Consider the following 20,730-nt stretch of genomic DNA (forward strand, 5'->3'; position numbering starts at 1 on the left):
AATATTGAAAATAACGAATGCTCCATATAAACAATATCATCTGAAGAATGGTTTTAAAAATACAAATTCTAAAAAATTTCGTGAAGTTATCAAACCTCTATTAGACTCACGACAATATCCAATAAGAAGTAGAAGTAAAATTGGTGGAGCACTCAAACGAGTGAAAATGGAGAAAATATATAATTCTAAACCTGTGAATTATGTGTACTGGAATTCACCGAAAGAGTTAGTTGCTCGCCTACGACTATTGGTAGCTTCAAAGTCAGCCGGACATACCGGACATGATAATGAAATAATTTCAATAATTGAAGAATTACGTGAAGAAGGTATAATATATTAACATATTCACATGTAATGATCACTGTCACATCATCATTCAATGCAGTAACATTATCACCTTTTCTCTTTAATCATATTGAAATAGAATGACTAATGAAATAAGTGATGTCAAAGTTGTTAATGAATTACATAAACCTGCAAGACGTAATTTTCGTAGAAGAATAACCACCATCAAAGGTTTTGCAGATCTATGGCAAATAGATTTAGCTGAACTGCAACCTTATGCAAAAAGTAATGAAGGATACCGATATATACTTGTAGTGATAGATTGTTACTCCAAATATCTGTGGACTGTAGCAGTTAAAGATAAAACAGGTAGTACAGTAACTAATGCAATGAAACATGTACTGAAAGAAGCCAAATACTCCCCCAAACACATACAAAGCGATCAAGGGAAAGAATTTTTCAATAAAAGCTTCTCATCTCTCATGCGAGAATATAATATCAATCATTATTCAACATTTAGCACAAAGAAGGCAGCTATAGCAGAAAGAGTGATTCGTACAATAAAGGCATGGCTCTACAAGGAATTTTCGATGAGAGGTCACCACAAATGGCTTGATATTCTTCCAATTATAACTAGTAGATATAATAATAAAGTTCATCGTACAATAGGTATGGCACCCATCAATGTTGATTCAACAACAAAATTAAAATTCAAGGGTATCAATGGAATTGGAGGAAGACAAAGTAAACCCAAATTCCAATTAAATGATATTGTACGTATAAGTAAATACAAACATATTTTTGAAAAGTCTTACACTGCGAATTTTACCACGGAGCTATTCAAGATTGTTAAAATTAATAAAACCATCCCAACGACTTATAATCTTGAAGATATGAATGAACAGCCGATTAGAGGATGTTTTTACGAAGAAGAGTTATTACGAACCGAGAATCCTGACGTATATCTGATTGAGAAGGTGTTGAAGAGAAGAAAAAATAAAGTATATGTAAAGTGGTTAGGCCTTCCTAGCGAACAAAATTCTTGGATTGATGAATCAAATATGGTTTAAATGTATATAATAGTGACTTTTATGAATAAAGTAATATTAAAGTTCATTATTGTTTTCATTTCAATTATAAGTATGTGAACTGAAAAATATTGCTTCGGTAAACATTGCCCCAGCCATTCGCAATGTTCTGTGTATACCAAACCAAATTAATTGTATACTCCATTCCCGCTTATATTTTTCAACTCACGATATTGAAAACACATTATCATTCCCAAAACTAATCGCCGTCACTTTGAAATGCAGTATCCAACTCTTTTTGCCAATTATCTCTCACTGATAATGCTGTCTCATAAAGCTTAGTCGACTCCTCAAGCTCAGCCTGAGCTTGCATTCTCGAACGTTGATGGAATTGCTTATCTTTACCAATTTTTGAACGGAGTTCATCAGCATCTTTAGACATTCTAGCCAATTCAACCTTCGCTAATGCAATCTTGGCATCTAATGCTTCAAGAGTTTCATTATTAGCATTAATAGCTCGCTCACTCTTTTCAAGTTCAGCAATAGTCATCTGTGCCTTTACAAGACGGCATTTTGCTTTCCTTTTCATTTCCCCAAACCGATGGAGGGGGCTGAAAGAAGATAGCGGTTCAGCTTTCAAATCACTCTTCATTTCTTTAGGAGTACCTTTTGGCTTCCTCTTCGATCTGTCACTTTTCGTTGCGGGTTTTTTCTGTCGCACAACACTTTTGGATTCTTTCTTTTCTTTAAAGTCAGTGACAATCGATGAAGATGCCTTAGTAACCTTCCTCTTGATTGTTCTAGATTTCTTATCAACACCAAGAGGAAGGGTAGATGAAGAGTGTTTGAGTGATGATAATTGCGAAACGATCGGATTTTCAATAATAATTTGCTCATTTGGTTCTGGCACATCTGCAAAGTTAACGAAGTCGTTAATATCAAAATCATTTATCGAATCTTGACTCGATAAATGTAATACTGGAATATTTTCAAAATCAGTCTGATCGATATCAACAAGTGGTGAACCATCTTCAGCAATCAATAGCGGCATAGAGCTCATGATTATTAAGGTCTGAGGAATGATATGTGATAGCAATAGAATGTGGATAGGAAAGGTGATGATGTTACTGAGACCTCACCATTTATAGAAGAAAATAAACTAGCGCATGCGCTCTTTCATCAACTGGCACATGCGCTCTCTCACTAAACTATTCACGCATGTAACAATCTTTGTCATTTAAGAGGAAAACTTTGTGTTGCATGCATGTATTTTTAAATGTTAGAAAATAATACAAATAAATTCAAAATATATATATTTATTAATAATAGAGGACAATAACGATAATAAAAAATGAAAAATGTTAATATGTCTCTGTGGATGTGGAACGTTCTTTGACTCTATTCCTCAATAGTTGTTGCTCGTGCGTCAAACACCAACATTGAAAAAAATGGATTCTCCTATTGGGGTAGAGTTGACCAACCTTCTCACACAGATCCCAAGTACTTCTACATGCATTGCATACATGATTCCAACAATTCATGGAATATGTATCACAACGCAAACAACGTTGCAGTGGAGTTGGAACGGCAGCACAGGTACCACAAATATTTCTACAGATACCTATATTGTTAAATATTATAGGTTCGGAACACTTCAGACACTGTAACTGTTGTTGACGATAATCCGATTTTGTTCGCTTCGGTGGATGAGAAGGAGGCGATAGTTGAATCCGCAACACGCAATCACTACACATACCAGTACATGGATTGATTGAATCCTTAGGTCTACTTATTTGACAAAAGTAGCACACAATAGCCCCTGCAATCATCATTGGGTAGACACACACTTTTGGTTTTTCATTCCACTCTTTTGGAAACGGCATTTTACTAATTCGATTAGAAATATTAAGAGATGACTTACAGAAACTCTGAATGATCTCTCCTATACCTACGATCTCTATTTATACGAATCAACATCATGTGGAAGTATAGTGGGATAACTTCTCCTACTATTCCACTCTAAACGAGTCAAGTGGGAGTCGCATCACCTCCTATATAAGTTGACTTGCAAACCTAGAGTTCATTCATTCACTCTCTACAACTGTGAGCAAACAACAACAAGATGAATTCTGCAAAAATAAATGCTGCATTAAATAGAATAGCTGCTGTTGATGAAAACAATTGGATAGACGAATCAGATGATGAGGATGTCAATGTTCCGCTAGAGGAAGTGATAGTTGAAGCAGAAGATGTTGGAGTCGATGAAGATGAGATAGACGAAGTTGAAAACGAGGCCAACCAAAGCGACGAAGATAATGACGTGATGGAGTTTGAGAGGGTCATGGATGAAGAAGGAGATGATGAAGGGATAGAAGCTGACACAACTGAAGGTGATGGTGCTATGAGGATCGGTATGCGAACACTCAATGTCAGTGAGACACTGGAAGATCCCTTGGATTTGTATTGTGCATTGGATGCATACGTATTGATCAGCACAATAGATGGAGAGAACAAAAAACTATGTTGGTGCTGCTTTCGGTTTTATTCGCATAGAAACAATAATGGAGGGTGGTATGCCCATGTCAACACCCACAACACTGTCTCAATTATGGAAATGGGACAGAATTGGTGTGAAGCTTGCGAGAGGCCACTAACAAACTTCACCCGAGTATCTACATGTATTATATGTAATAATGTCCAACCTGTGGCACAATAACCGTGGACCTACTGGTCAAAAAAAAACAACAGCCCTTTTCAGGGCTACATTATTCACACAAACAGTAGTTAGTTGTATTAGTATTCATAGATTATGTGACAAATGAATACTTTGACTAATAAAAGTCTAAGTTGGAAATTTGTTAGTCTTTGAATATCTATACATTATATGACAAATAAATTACTACTTTGACTGAAAAGTCGAAATTTGGAATTTGATAGTCATTGAATATCTATGCATATGATGAGTACTACTTTAAATGAAAGTTGAAGTTGGCATTTGTCAATCATTCATATGCATATAATGATGAATACTTTCACATACATATATTTCGTTTGAGATTATAATGTTAACATAATGTTAACAATGGTATGAATCTGTTTCTGTTTGAAAGTATAATGGTAGCTCTGAAAAGAGCTATTTTTTTTTATTGTTTCAGTCTTTAATTGTAGCCCTGAAAAGGGCTGTTATTTTTTTATTAATCCATGCAATGATATGGACTAACGCTCCTCATCATCAGAAACAATAATTATGGTATCGTCATCTGAATCAGATGATATACTAATGATATCATCCTCATAGTAGTCATCTGAATCAGATGATATACTCATGATGTCGTCGTCGTCATAATCAGCTGAATCAGATGATATACTAATCACATCATCCGCATTATTATCGTCAACAGCATCTATGTCGTCCTGAATACCTTGTTCCACTCGTTCTGCGAAATCATCAGGAAGATCATAGATTCGCTGCAGAAATTGAGCGAAGGTTGTACTCAAATGATCAGACGTTGAATCTATTTCATGTACTTGGATGGGTCCTGTACTCGACATTGTGGAAGAATGATATAGAACTGGGATTGTTGCTATATTTATATTGGAAGAAATGAAATGGAGGGGGTGAAATGTAGAACAGTGTTTGAGATTCGAAAACATCAAGAATGAAACTCTGAGCGATTATTAGGAGAAATTCTAGTGATTATTATGGAAAAAAAACTAATAAGAGGGAGAGGAAGGGAGGAAGACACTGCCCCAGCCTCGCAGTGCCTCGTGTACACCAACCAAAAAGTGTGTACTCCGTGGAAGGAAAGGAAAGGAAATGATGGACGAGTAGATGATTATATGTCATCATCGGAATTGAGGACATCATCATCGATTAGGATTGGGGATGGCGGAGGACTATCCTCGATGAGGATAGGGGATGGTGGAGGACGTCTAACGTCAAGCTCGTCATCAGCATCATCACCAGAGTCGTCGTCGTCATCATCATCGTCGTCGCTACTCATTGGGACAATGTCATCATAAGCAGGGTCCCACCATCCGTCAGGATCTGGATATTCCGAGTCATCCAAGTGTCCTTCGTCACTGCCAGTGACATGTTGAACTTGCATCCTGATGTCGTGATCCCGGTATTCGTATGGCGGACTGTGGGGTTCCGTGGTGGAAGAGACTACCTGTACCTGGCTGTTATCCCAGTAATTGAAGTTGTACCCCTGATCCGGGCAGCTATAGGGTTCGGAGGTTGAATCGGGTTCCATCTCGATGCTAGCTGATCAACTGAATGTTTCATCAGATGATTTCTACTTTTATACTTTCGAGAGGGAGTGGGAGAGGAGTGGAACATTGAGTAGGGGTAAATTGTAGTGTGACATAAGACATATTCAATGAGTAGGGGTAAATTGCAAAGTGACATAAGACATATTCAATGAAAGAGATACTTGAATGGATAAAATACAAATGAAATATACTTGTCGATTTCACTATGAAACATGTCTATTTTTTATTTTTTAAATTTTCTTCACATGAAATTATTTACAAGTGATTAGAGGACACAAAAATTGATGTGAGGTATTTGTCTAGAAGAACTTGGAATTGAAATAAAAAAAATAATAATAATAATAAGAGGAAGTGAAGAAAAATGCTCCAACCATCGCATTGTTCAATGTGTACCAAACCAAAAAACAGTGTACACCCTTTATTTCACTTCCTTTTCCTTTATTCAATATAAACTTAACAAATATAAACTTAAAACTACCATAATTAAATACTCCTAACTAACCTAAAACTAATCTTACATTTACACTTCATCTACAAAAAGAGTGTCCATAACTGTCACTATTTTTTTGTACAGCTTTATCGAAGAGGTCTCTGCTTTACACCTTTCCTGCAGAGATGCATAATTCCGATCTATTTCGGCCATTTCCTTTTGGATTTCCCTCCGTCGGTTATCCATTTCAGCCATTTGTCGCTTCATGGTAACCAACGCGGCCTCGCTAGATCGGGCAGCTCGTTCTGCTTTCTTGCATCTCTGCAGAAAAACACTCATCTTTTCACTAACCTCTCCGATAGGCTGTGGCACCAACACCTCAGGATCCGCCGGTGTCGCTGGCAGCGGTGGTAGTCGCGTCACCAACGGCGACAATATCACCAACTCCGGAGAAGGACTCCTCGGAATTTCCACTGCTGCTGGTGCTGCTGCTGGTGTGGAGGCCCTCTTACGAGAGGTCGAAAAACTACCTGCATAAGGATTAGTCCTATTGCAAGTAGCTCGGTACTTTGAAATAGGACCAACCTTTGCTGCAGGTCGTTGGCAAACCTTCTTCACAGCCCTGACTTCCTCCTCCTCCTCGAATAAGTCAGGGCTAGAAGATCTGCACCTAACTCGCGAACGCGAAGTGGTTGGCTGGTCAACCGTCACCGCTCTCGAAGATGCTGCCTCCTCCTGGTCAGCGGACACCGGCAGAATAGACGCCACAGCATTATTCACCTCCTGTGTATTGGTTGCCATTCTGAAAAAGAAGAAATAATACAAAGTTAGTTGATATAAAAAATAACATTCCTAATTTACTTACTCAAATATCAAGTTGGTCGTTGGAACGTACTGCCTTGTTGTGGAGTGGACTGCTCTCGATGAGATGACTTCTCGAACTGAATGTTGTGGAGTGCTCTCCGGAGGGTATCGACTTCGATGCGTGAGCGGTGGGAAAATGGTGGGAGCGCACATGCGCGATGAGGGTAGGGGTGTACATGCGCAAATGTTGGGAGTCGGGGGGCGGGGCTTCGGGGAGGGGAGGGGCGGGGCTTCGGAAAGGGGGCGGGGCTTCGGAAAGGGGCGGGGTATCCGAAAAGTTGGTGGCGACGGGGGGGGGCGTGGCCCTAACGGGCCCCGCCCACTGCCTGGGCTCCGCCCAGGTAGGCGGGACATCTGGAGAGACATCTACGCCCTCTTCGCGCGCGCGTTCGTAACATAATATGCAACCGAACACCTAACCTAACGTATTAACGTAACCTAACCTAGTACGCTAACCTACCGCTATGCAACCGAACACCTAACCTATCGTATGTATTAACGTAACCTAACCTAGTACGCTAACCTACCGCTATGCAACCGAACACCTAACCTAACCTAACCTAACCTAACCTAACCTAACCTAACCTACAGTAACTATTAACCTAACCTAACGAGGGAATACTAACCTAACACCTAACCTAACGTAAGTATGCAGCTAACCTAACGTAGCTATTAACCTAACCTAACGAGGGAATACATTCACCATGTTGGTTCCATTAATACATCATCAGTTGGTTTTGGTTTTGGTTGTATTATTCTATGATTTGGATTAATGTTCAGTCCTGGATATCCCAGTCCACCTGATGATGATGGCCTGACTTTATAGTTTCTCTCCAAAACTTCTTTATGGTTTTTCTCCAATACTTCAACTCTCTGTTCCAGTACATCATACTTTTTCATTGTAGTCCCTGTTATGTTTGACATAGCATCAAATTTTTTATTTGTAGACGCTGTTATGTCAGACATTTTTATGTCTACATCACTTGTAAGTTTGTCAAATTTACGAGTGAAAGTTATCCGAGCCTCTGCAATTTTATCGTCAAATGCTTGCCGGGCGTCCCGAGCAATATTGCCTATTGTGGATTGTATTGCAGCTTGTAGGGCTAGAAGTATAACTTCCTTTGCTCCATTAATTTCCCCCTCAAGATATGATACAGTTACACAATCACTCTTGTCAATTGGTTCACTTGTATTTTTCAATATTTTCCTTTGCATGTCATAATGACCATCTTTTGTTAATTTAAAACCATTCCCAGGAGGACCTCGAATGACATTACCACCCCATTTTCTTTTTCTACCAAACTTATCGATTGTTTTAGACATTGTGCACTCTACGATGATTCTCTTCAAACTGATATTTCTGTCATTTACATTATACTATATATTGCAGTAATTGATTAGGGAAATAGAAATAATACAAATAAAATTTTAATCATTTTATATTCATTACAGTAATACATATACATACATACATAATACATTAATATCACATTACTTCTATCATATATTATTAATTATAAATGGCTACATAAATATCAATATTGAATTTTCCGGTTTTGAAGATATTGAATGATATTTCAATCATTGATCTCGGCAGATAATAAATTAATCAATTGATCCAATGGAGTCTCCTGAGATTGTGATTGTTGAATAATATTACTTATCCAACGAATGTTCTCATTTGGATTGTTTTCATAAAATTCAATATCATTATGACCCCAAGGAAGAGTGTGGGTAGTATTCGGAATGATAAATCGTTTATCATCGTGATATGATAATGCAACTTTATTTTTTAATTCAGTATACATATCATGTAACACGCTTCTAAATGAATTCATCTTTCTGAATATCATACCACCTTGTTCGACGATTTTTTGATAATCTTCGCATGTCAATTCATTCTTTATTACAGATCGTTTAACCCCTTTGGCTTTCTTAAATTCACCATCAACAGATTTCACATAATATGCTTTAGCACCTGTACCATAAAAACTCATGATTGGATCATTTGGAAATTCATCTTTGAAGTTACCCAAGACTGAACTTGTTACTGGAATATTGAATTGGTTAACTATACTGTAATTGGATGTATCAAATCTACTTATGTTAGTTTTTATGAATTCATAAAAATTTTCTGTGTTTACTTTAAGAATGAGCGAGTCGGTATCTGTGTAAAGTAAAGAGACATTTTCATCAAAGTGTTGTTTGATGCATCCATAGAAAAAGTCATACATGACTGTTTTAGATAATTCTAATATGGAAAATCCCAAATATAATGGTTTATCGTAATGAACCTTCACTCTACCCAATTGAATGGCAACGAAATTATCAGTGAAAATTGAACAATTTTTGAAATTTGGTTTGGCTATGAGAGTGCTGGCACCTATATTTTTCTTTATATTTTCCCAATGTGTAACGAGTCTAACATCAATTCGATTATCTACATTCTCCATTGTCTTTCCATACACCGCATTATTCATTAGTTTATAGAAATCTTTAACAGATTTGTTGTTAGACCTATTACGCATTTCAGTATTAAGATCTATATAGGGTTTCATCCAGCATGATTGTTTGAATTTCAATACTCTATGTGTATTCATTACAATCAATCCATTTTTGACAGCTTGCTGTAGATTCCTATAATGAACAATATATTTTCTTTTATCATTCAAATTTGGAATTAATTTGGGAATTTTCGATTGTGTACGAGGTGGTATTATTTTTTCGACTAAAAATGGAAGGTCAGAATGTTTATCATGCAACTCTTGTGGATAATGAATGTCCACTTCAAATACATACCCATACGGACTATCAGTACTCACATCCATCACATCGAGATTAAGAATTTCATTTGGTGTCAACCATGTAAATTCACTTGTTGGTAGAGGTTGTGACATACTGTGACCGTATAGATTTGTTGCATCTAAATATGTAATGAATGTGGAAGGTTCGTTGGGATTATAATTGGGTAAAAATCTATTATTTGCTATATGTTTCCTCTCGCTACATTGACTAATTCCACCTCGTATACCTTTTTGAAAAAAGTGAATCATATCAATGTCAGTTAGTAATTCCAATTCAACATTAGTGAACTTCAACATGGCATCCCATGATAATCCAGGTGCAGTGTAATATTGTGCCGGATCTAAGTTATATATCTCTAAACTTGTGGTGCGGAAGTTTTCAAAAATATCACATAGTAGCAATACATCCGACTTCAAATACAAATCAGAGTATTCCCCCAAATTCTGACACTCGAATAAATTCCAAACTTTTCTAGCCCTATCATAATCAGTTTCCGATATATGTTCACAATTGAGTGTGTCATAAAACTGATTTTTTGTCGGAAGTAATGGATAATTCAATTTGTCAATGTCATCAACAAAACTATATGGAAATACACCTTTCTGTCTCATCAAATTGAATTTCTCAATTTGTGGGAAATGTTTGTGCATCTCCAAACATTGATCGGAGGTCAAGTTTGCACCCAACTTCTCCAACGAATTAGTCATAAATTTATAACTATCGATAAATCTCATTTTGAGATAATTCTTCCTAACCACACCATCTTTATCGGTATAGCTGTGTGTAAAGAGATGCTTCGTGAAAGATATATATTTCTCTTTAGTTTGCGGGATAACATCAACTTTCTCTTTATTCCTATACAATTCTTTTATGAATAAATGACAATCATAACCACTTAAATTATGAAAAATGATAGGTATGAAGTTTGGTATTTTGAAATTTAAATTACATTTCGAGTGAGCGGCATGTGATCTTTTCTTTCCTGTGACATGACAATGATCTCTTACTTTGACTTCACCATCAGTAAATGCTTTATTACATATACCACAAGTTCTGGCTGCAACAAACTGTTCTTCTTCTTCGACAGTTTGTGTATCCATTGGTTTAGGGTTTCTGAGATGATTTTCATGTATCTCTTTCAAATCATCTTCAATGCTACTCACAAATTTCTGAGCTGCATCTACACCCCTATATGTAACAAATTTTGTCAAATCATCATTATATGAACACTTTATCAAATAAGCAAATGAATATGGGGCATGTTTGAATGTTTTAATCGTGTATGAACTTCCAGGATTTGGCTCATTCACATGAATCGGTTTAAGCACTGATTCAAAATCAGCATACACTACAAATGGCACCCTCATTTGCCTCTCAAAGTTTTCAAACATTAGTTTATTTTCCGCAACCATTCTACCATATTTATTGATCTTTAAATTAGTAGTTGGTGTTGTGGTACTAATGTGATTACAATCATACATATTATGACGTAAAAGCAATCTCTCATCAGAAAAATATATCAAACATCCGTCACAAAAATATTTTTTCTGTCTATGAGCTGATAGTTGATTAGAAACTAATCTTGAAAGATCTTTGATCCAACAATAGTGACCATTACCGGAGTCATCAGTTATAAACAACAAATTGACATGTCTCCGGAGTCTTCTCTGTGAGTATCGCAATGGACCAATCACTTCATACTTCATTTTACCCTTCTCAAATGTACTCTCTAAACCGTAAACATTAATTGAAATATCATTCCTATCTTCGAATATTTCGATACTCTTATTATTAACTTTAACCGGAAAATCCATACCTGTGACATCTAAAACAGTGGAAAAATGTGGATATGACGTAAGTTCGGACACTCGACTATCTGCAGGATATAATGCTGATGTTATAGCCCAAGCAAAACAATATTGATCTTCATTACGAACATTCACAACAGCTTTCTTCCATTGAATACATTGAGGCAGCTTCACATATGAACGTCCTTCCAGTGGACTGTATTTATTAATGTTGACCTCGAGAAACAATATTTTTTCACAAGTCCAACCTGAATTATAAAAAAAAATATTACTATTCAATCTTATTGAAATTTTTAAAAAATAAATACCTGAGTCACGATCCTGGAACTCAGTCGTTTGAGCCACAATTACATCACGGAATCCATCAAAAACAGCATTCAAATCTGAAGATTGGTCCACTATTTTATTTTGGGAATTAAATGACTTCGTGTCCCTCGAATCATCAGTCTGAAGAATATAATTCCCAAAAACTTCCATATTCACCTTGATGCTTTTATGGATCCTGATGGCTGATTCCAGTAATTCAATGACCTTCTGCCTAATCTTATTGAAAAATGACATGTAGTCACTGGTTACAATCGAACTCTCCACCCTGTATGTAGCAATGCGGCAATTGAATGCATTCGTTATAATTTGAACACCGTCAGACAATTGAACACATGCATTATTTTTATGACTCATGGTTCTTCGGTGAGAATTCACTTGGGTCATAGGAATTGTCACATTACAACAATTGCACGTATACATAGGTGTTGCATTATCCACTCTCACCCGTTTCACTGCAGGCCCTCCTTGGCAACTCTGGAGCTGATGCCGACGAAGATTATCACTACGAGTGAAAGATTTACCACAGTCACAGGAATACATTTTATATAATAGTTCTCACTAACTCACTTGATGTAAACTGACATAGCCAGCACTCGTACGCTTCTTAAATACACTCTGATAGGACCCGTCAAGACGTCATAGCCAACCCCACTTCTCAACTACATGCGCCAAGATTACCTCCCAACTGAATGCGATAACAGATGTCGATATACGAGCAAGCAGTGGTCGTTGCGGTCTCGGAGAGGGTAGACGCTAGGCAAACGGTCCTCGGCTGCCGTTGTGTCACCATCGATAGCGGGGCTAGAGCGAACCTTCATCGCTTCGGGAGAGGTGAGGGCAGACCGATGAATACGCATTACTCTGCCACACGTCGTGGAGTGAACATGTCGCTCTCTAGCCGTTGAACGGTTATTGCTGTGACGTCACTCCACTACTAACTTGGTGCCCTAACACCGATGGAGCATTTATTACTTGGAGGATCTTCGAAGTATGCAGACGTATGTTTGTACATAGACAAACAAGCACATGATGAAACCCTGTACCGTGCATTCTCCTACACACACACACACACACATAAACACACAAAATCTCATATGAAAAAAAAATCTGAACGATCCATGCACCAGACACTTCAAGGTCACAACGCCTTGACTTCACTGCACAACAAAAAAACTTCACCAAACAACAACCAATAAAAAAAGCAATTAATACGTCATAGTGGTGGGGGGAGGCCGAGAATCAGCTGTAAACAACTACTACGGAGGATGCAGGTTGATATTTACACGTGAATACAAGCTGATATTCACGGCGAATACAGGTTGATATTCACACGTGAAGTCATGTTGATATTCTTATTTCAATGTAGGCTGACATTCGATAGAATTTGGCATCCTTTTTTAGGTATTGACTCTCCTGTGCACTTCCATTGGGACAATTGGAATAATGATTATACGATGAATACAGACTAATATTCACGGTGAATACGGGTTGTTGATATTCACATGTGAATATAGGCTGATACTAACGATGAATGCAGGTTGATATTCACATGCCAATGCAGGTTGATATTTACAGAGAATACAGGTTGATGATCATACTAATATTGTACATACACAAAATTAGTTTAAACATTTTCAAGCAAGGTTTCACATAATGAAAGAATATTGCGTGCTTGCTGATTAGATTTTCATACAGTCAACATAATACAGTACATGCCTAACGCACACTAAACACTGATCGTCTGTCCGACGAAAGAGGGGGAGCCTGCCTTCTGTTGTAGTAAGGAAGCGTTTTATGAAGATATCACTTCAAAAACCCGCATCAAAACCCGCAAACAGCGAGAAGCGACTCTTTTTCATACTATGAAGTGAAAATTCTCAATTTGAATACATTGACACTTTATTGCAATAATATTTTGTGCTTTCGTGGGCATTTATTGAACATCAGATTGGTATAAAGTATAGTCCCCCTGTGTGAATAGAGAAAGTAATAAACGGATAATTCGCGTTGAAATAGTTGAATATTCAGAACACGTAAGCCGCATTTCGGTCCTCCTATTAGAGAATGCGTTTAGGCAACTATTCCCCGAAAATCAATTCCCGGGGGATTCGATGAGTACAAGAGGATTCAATTCGCCCTTTCGCGGATAAGAGAGATAATGTCTTGTACCGAAAACGAAATTTTGGGAAATCTTAATCTCATGAACGGAGTGGGCTTCCGCCAGTTCATCCGATAAAAGGATAGTATACCATCACTAATGGTTTTAACATTTTAGAGCATCTCCATTCATTCTGGAGAAGTTGAAAACCATATACATTATGCGTTACGTTAAGCTTCCATTAGGAGTTTGACTCTGGAAAGTAAAGTTAACAAACAGTATTTCATATAAAATTTTTAGATATCCAATGTATAGGGTCTTTCTATTTTTTAATTTGAATATAACAAGGTGTGTGTAAGATATTATCGACATTTTTTATTCGTCTGAAAGAACTATTGATGCCATAACGTGTGGAATGTAACATCGTTTGAATGTCTACCACTGCTTTTCTATGTGCAGCGCATTTGAAATGTTCAATTTTCCATGACTCTTCAGTACTTGGCACATCAAGTTAATTCATTGCTACCACCAAAGCCACCAAAATTTTCTAGCGCCGTTGATAGTCTAGCCCCTGGCCCATCAGTGGAAAGTGTTTCACTAGCACCTGTTCCAGTATAATCACCAGTACCTAACTTATCAAAACAAGTCGTCAAAAGCAGCATGCCAAAATTTCAACATCCAAGCCAATGAAAAAACTTGATAGAAAAATAAAATAATGATGAAAAAGTAGGTATTCAAAGAGAAAAAGCTTCAATTTTTTTTCTATAAACATATTTTTTTTATTGAAGCCAACCCTGGATGTGGCATCTATTTCATGGTGGACCTACCAACTGCCTATCATAAACGGATGCGTATACAAAATTTCGTGTCCCTGGTAATTACCGCTGAGGAAATCTCTCGTACGGAGCCGATCCTGGCAGCAGCATCTGGTCACGTTTATGATTAACATGCATTGTCATCGTTTCTGGACCAGCATGCAAAATTTCAGGTCAATCGGATACCGGGAAGTCGGTTAAATTAAACTTGCAAGATTTGTTAACATACATACAAGTCAAGTTGCATAAAAGCTTTAAAAAAAACAAGAAATGTAAAACTGTCTGCTCAGACAAGGATAAGGGAAAAGGAAAAAATATAACTGAGGGCAAGGGTCAAAGAAAGAAGATCAAAGTGACGAAGAAGGGAACTGAAAGAGTAAAGAAGAAGATTCTACACGAATCAAATGATACCTGTGTTTCAGACGTGGCTACTGATTATTTATGCCAAGAAGATGAGCTGGATGATGCTGACGATGCGTCTTAACCAGCAACGAATTCGGCCGAAATAATGAGGTTTGGTACAGACGTACCTCATGTGGTTTATGGGCTGACGCAGATTGTACGGAGTGGGAGTCGACCAACGGTTATGTATGCGATTTTTGTTGGATTTTGCCCACTAGATGGCCACAGTTACCCTTACCTCAGTGCAATGGGAAACAAAATGTTTATTTTTTTACTCAAAGATGATTATTAAAGTAATTTTTACTAATCTCAATTGAGAGCCAAATAAAGAGATTCTGTTATGAGGCGGTTTCAATATAAATTCACTCCATTTGCTTTTATTTATGTTAATTATTGCTTAAGTGATTCCCATTACCTCTTCCTACCCTAGATTTGTATCATCTCAAATTCGAGCATTGTGTTTGTTAACGTACTCATTCATCGAGAAATGAGTCTCATCGCTGAAGATGCTTTATCTATGAAAATTAGGGTCAGTTGCCAACTGCTCCAGAGTTACAATTACAAATCTTAGAAACTCTACGAGGTGTCTTATTATCTTGTGGTTTCAAATATGGTCATAATGGAATAGACGCGCATTGTTCAACTCCGACAAGAATATTTGAGGCCGATGAAAAGCTACCGAGAATCCAGCAGACATATAATCTACCTCGACAAAACTTGGTTTGACACCCATGATGTTGTCAAATATGGCTGGGTAGACGAAACCAAGTATTGTGCTTTGAACACACCTTCTTCAAGGGGAAAATGTGTTATAATTTTGCATGCCGGGAATGAAAGTGGTTTCGTACCTAACGGCTAAAAATATAAAAGATTCGTCTGCTGATTACCACGAAGATATGACTGCGGCTTTATTCGAAACCTGGTTCAGCGAGCAGCTTCTCCCAAATATTCCTCCAAACTCGGTTATTGTTATGGATAACGCTTCGTATTATTCTCGGTTATTGACTACAATACCAAACAATAACACAAAAAAAGCAGATATTGTTGATATCATGCGAAATCATGACATGTAAATATCCGAAAAGATTCCAATGAAAAAGGTATTAGTGGCGACCATAAAACAACGTAATTTCAAAAAAGAGTATATTATTGATTCGATGTGTGAAACACTTGGTCATATTCTCTTACGTTTGCCTCCATACTATTGTGTGTTCAATCCAGTTGAAATTGTTTGGGCCACAATGAAAGAAAGCTTGCGGAAATGTAATCAGTCACCGACTTTGAATGCTGTAGTGCTTGACAATATAAGGCGAGTGGTGAATGAAGTAGGTAATAGTGATGTGTGGAAGAACTGTGTGGCCCACGTTATAAAATAAGAGAACAAATATTATCTGCAAAGTTCCATAAATCCGATCGTTATTTAACCCGATGATGATTCCACCTCATCCGAATGTAGCGGAGAAAAATTTTGATTTTACTAGCGATTTTGTTGGCCTCTATCATTTTGTAAATATATGTTTGACGAAAATTCGGTGTGATTATTTGTGTTTTCATTGTATTTTAGAGTTTTCGACTCGGAAATGAAATACCTTAAATTTCGAAGTTTTTCATAATTACCCATGGTGGAAAAATTCAGTTGAGATAACTTTTTCATGGGGTGATCAATTGCTATGATTGTAAGAATAAGTAACTGAAAAACTACCACTGAAAAATAATATACCGACGCCTATGTCGGCATATCATTTTTTGCTGTTCCAATTGGTATTGGAAATAATATGTGCGACTCGCCCCCAGTTACCTATTGAATTGTCAAGGGTTGTTCACCCCTCTGCTCCGGGGTTGAAGTGACGACGCTGTAAATGGGAGAAAAACTGTCCCCCTCCCAATAAAAATCAACCTGTCTGAGACTTTTTTAAGGATTTCCAAGAATAGTACCCAAAACCTACATGTCAAGTTTTCGATGGCCCACCCTGTATATTTTCTAGACGATACTTTTTGTAATCACAACTGCCTATATTCTAGTGTTTTCAGAACTATATAGCCTCATCGATATGAAATTGGATTGAAACTGATAGATTTGAATTGATAGATGTGCCCCCTTTTCCCACTTCCTCCTTTAAAGTTAATTTCCGACAATATTTCTTTCTCCAAGTATTACTGTCTTCCGATTTCTAAGAATATACCCACCTACATACCTTGTTGACACTACTAAAGACAAATATTTGAATCAGACACTTCCTTACGGGGAATCAAAAACAGTGTCAACAAAACTCATTCTTCTAGTCGCCAAAGACGGAAAGAGAATTCTCTCCGACCGACCAATGCAAAGGGTAGCGTAAACACAGCGAGGACCCCGGCTGAGACCAGATCGATCGAATTTGGGGTGCAGATAAATGGACCCGTTGGGGAGCTGCTCTATGTTAGGACCTACACCGCGATTCTCAGAGCCGTGCGAGGGATTTTCATCGGCTTGGGGTCGGTATTTATCAAGTTTGATATCTTCAAACTACGCACACACTGATGGATGGGTTTACAAGATTTTTTAGATGTTTGTGATGAAAGGCCATCGTATCGACAATAGATATTTCTCAAAGACAGATGTGGGAATATCGTGATTGATGTCCCGGACGGTTGTTCTCATCTATCGATTGATTTTTCATCTATATTAACATTTGGCATGTCATTCTACCATCATTAATTTATACTCGAATGAAACGGTAACAGCTGGACACGCTCACAAGAATATTTTTAAAAAAATTTTGTAATTGAGATCGTAGATCGTATCATGTGGATTTCTTCCTACAAGAGTGGTCCCAAAAGTATTGTCAAATATATAAAATAATCATGAAATGATTCAGATTCATTTGAGTAAATATATGAATTGAAAGATATTCCAACCTCACTTCAATATTTTAACACAAGAACACTCAGTATTCAGAATTCCATCTTTTGATATTTCAAGTTCATAGACATCGAAATTGATCCAATCACAGGATATGGAATATAAAACAATCTCCAAATATGCAAACTTGGCACAGATTGCATGCTGTGCATTTTACCTCAGTACAGTGACCGGATCAAAGTCGCAATGTCAGCGTATAATTCTTTATAAATATTAAGGGAGGTCAAGATCATTAATAGTTAACGGTTAACAGTCAACAGACAGTATTCATTTACGTATCGATTGGGTCATCAGAAATGCAGCACATCTCCTTTTCTTCAATCCTGCTGGGTGGCAGTATAATGTAAGTTTTTTAATTATTTTAATGTATTTTTTTTATTAACATTTGAGTGTGAGTTTATTTAAAGTATTTTTCCGTTTCTTTCACAATAAATATTTTATTAAGTTTTAAATGAGTTCTTTCATTATTTGGGATGAATAAATGAGCGGGTGAAACAGCAAATAAAAATCCTCTCGTTAATAGCCAAGCGAGAACTGAGTTGCGACAGTATCAGATCTGACCAAGAGATGGCGGTAGTTGTTTGAAAAATATCACTGTATTCAATATTCAATAGCAGATCTGTCTAAATTGATCAACAGAGTAGAAATGGAATACAGCAGTGAAATACTCAATTGCAAACTCATTAAAAAAACGTTTGGTGTTATAGGACATGACAGAAAACACTAGTCATGTGAGTGTGCATTACAAGTCACAATATCAAAATGGAAAGAATCAATAGATAAGGGACATTATATTATAGCCGTATTTTTAGATCTTAAAAGAGCTTTTGAGACAATTGATCGCCACATATTACTAAATAAACTGCAAAGTATTGGTATCAGGGAAACTGTTTTGTTATGGCTGACTGATTATATATCACAACGCAAACAGGTAACCAACATAAAGGATCATCTCGCGATGTCATTTTCGGGGTACCTCGGGGGGGACCTATATTGTTATCTCCTGTTATCAATTTCAGGAGATAATATAGAAACAGTAGCTGATCCAATAAATAATGAACTAAGAAGTGTTTTTAAGTACATGAATCGCAATAAACTAAAACTGAACACCTCCAAAACAAATTAGGGTTATAAGCTATCACTCATCAACAATCTCAACATAAGATTACAAACTGCAGGTGATGTAATGAAGTTCGTAAGTGAATTCAAATACTTAAGTTTTGTGGTGGATACTTGTTTATCTCTTCATGCTCATTTTGATTATATATATAGAAAAATTACCAAAACAAAAATATTTTTTCTCAAGAATTTCATCTCAGCTTTCGATGTACTCAAAAATTACTTTATATAATTGTATAATCCAGCCCTATTTTGCTTATTGTGCTAGTCTTTTATACTCATTTGACCAAAATGAGGTATCGGCTTTACAAAAGTTGCAGAATCGTGGAATGAGGATTATTTTACAAGTGAATAGGTATTTTAGTATATCAAACAAGTACATTGCAGTGGCTGTCTGTTTCCCAGAGACTGTACGAGTTAGCAATGATAAACATTTTCAAAGTAACACATAACTTGCTTCCAACTTATTTTGAAGAATTCTGTATGTATAAATCTCAAATCCATAACCACTTAACAAGAGCGAGTAGCTCCCAAAAATTCCACCTTCCTCAAACTAATTTGACTAGTACGATGAAGTCTTTATTTTATAAAGGTTTGAATAAGTATAACAAACTCCCACTTCCGTTGAAAGATTCAATAAATGTTTTCCAATTGAAAAAAAAAACTCGTGAACTATATAAAATATCTTCCCTGATTTTCTTTTTTCTGTTTGGTAACATTATGTACCCTCATGTTAAAACCATACTGGTTTAGTATGGAAAAGTTAAAAGGTGGAATATTTGATGGTCCTCAAATACGGCAAATGATGAAAGACACTGATTTTATTAAAGTTTTGACTGTTCCGGAAAGTAAAGCTTGGGAAAGTTTTGTGTTGGTAGTCGAAAATTTCCTAGGTACCCATAAAGCACCAAATTATGAAGAAATTGTACAAAATATGCTGACAAACTTTCAGATTCTAGGAGCAAATATGAGTATCAAGTTACACTATCTTCGCAACCATTTGAATGAATTTCCAGATAATTTAGGAAATTATAGTGAGGAGCAGGGAGAGCGGTTCCACCAGGATCTAAAAGTAATGGAAGAAAGATATTAGGGTCGATGGGATTGTCACATTTTTTTCCTTCTATCATATCATCATTTTTGCTATTTATGTCATTTATTTATATATTTTTAAAATAATGTATGCATATTAGGATGTCCTAAAGAAATCAATAAATATTATTATCAATAATAATAATATAACTTTTTTCACTCAACAGAAAGCTGTACAGAATACAAAATATAAATGATTATTAAATGAATAAAACAGTAAAAACGATAATTACCCAATTAATTGTTTCATTATACCAATAAAACAAACGTGAAATCAATTTTAAAAAGATCTATAAAAATTATAATGAATTTTCAATAAAGTAATATAATAAAGTAACAGCTAGGTATATAAACATCATAATGGAATTTCAATACAGTCATATGGTAAAAAAAGCAATGAGCAAGGAGAATTTCATCTGCGAAAAATGTATTAAACTCAATCGTTAAAGTTGTGTTAAGTCCAGGTAAGTATTTGAAGTC

General features: G+C 36.5%; 2 protein-coding genes across 8 annotated transcripts in view; both read right to left on the reverse strand.

Moving 5' to 3' along the window:
- The window catches only part of Syt7 (Synaptotagmin 7), a 703,683-nt gene that overhangs the window by 116,300 nt on the left and 566,653 nt on the right, over positions 1-20,730 (reverse strand). The gene's annotated exons all lie outside the window — the stretch shown is intronic.
- On the reverse strand, positions 6,109-7,248 carry LOC141483757 (uncharacterized). Its single transcript, XM_074178590.1, has 2 exons — positions 6,884-7,248; positions 6,109-6,820 (listed from the first exon to the last, which is right to left on the reverse strand). Exons 1-2 carry the CDS (start codon positions 7,246-7,248, stop codon positions 6,109-6,111), a joined length of 1,077 nt encoding a protein of 358 aa, XP_074034691.1.

This window comes from Leptinotarsa decemlineata, unplaced genomic scaffold (genome assembly GCF_025532065.1).
Source record: "Leptinotarsa decemlineata unplaced genomic scaffold, Ldec_3_MD MMD2_P_RNA_scaffold_1, whole genome shotgun sequence".
Taxonomy (NCBI): Eukaryota; Metazoa; Arthropoda; class Insecta; order Coleoptera; family Chrysomelidae; genus Leptinotarsa; species Leptinotarsa decemlineata.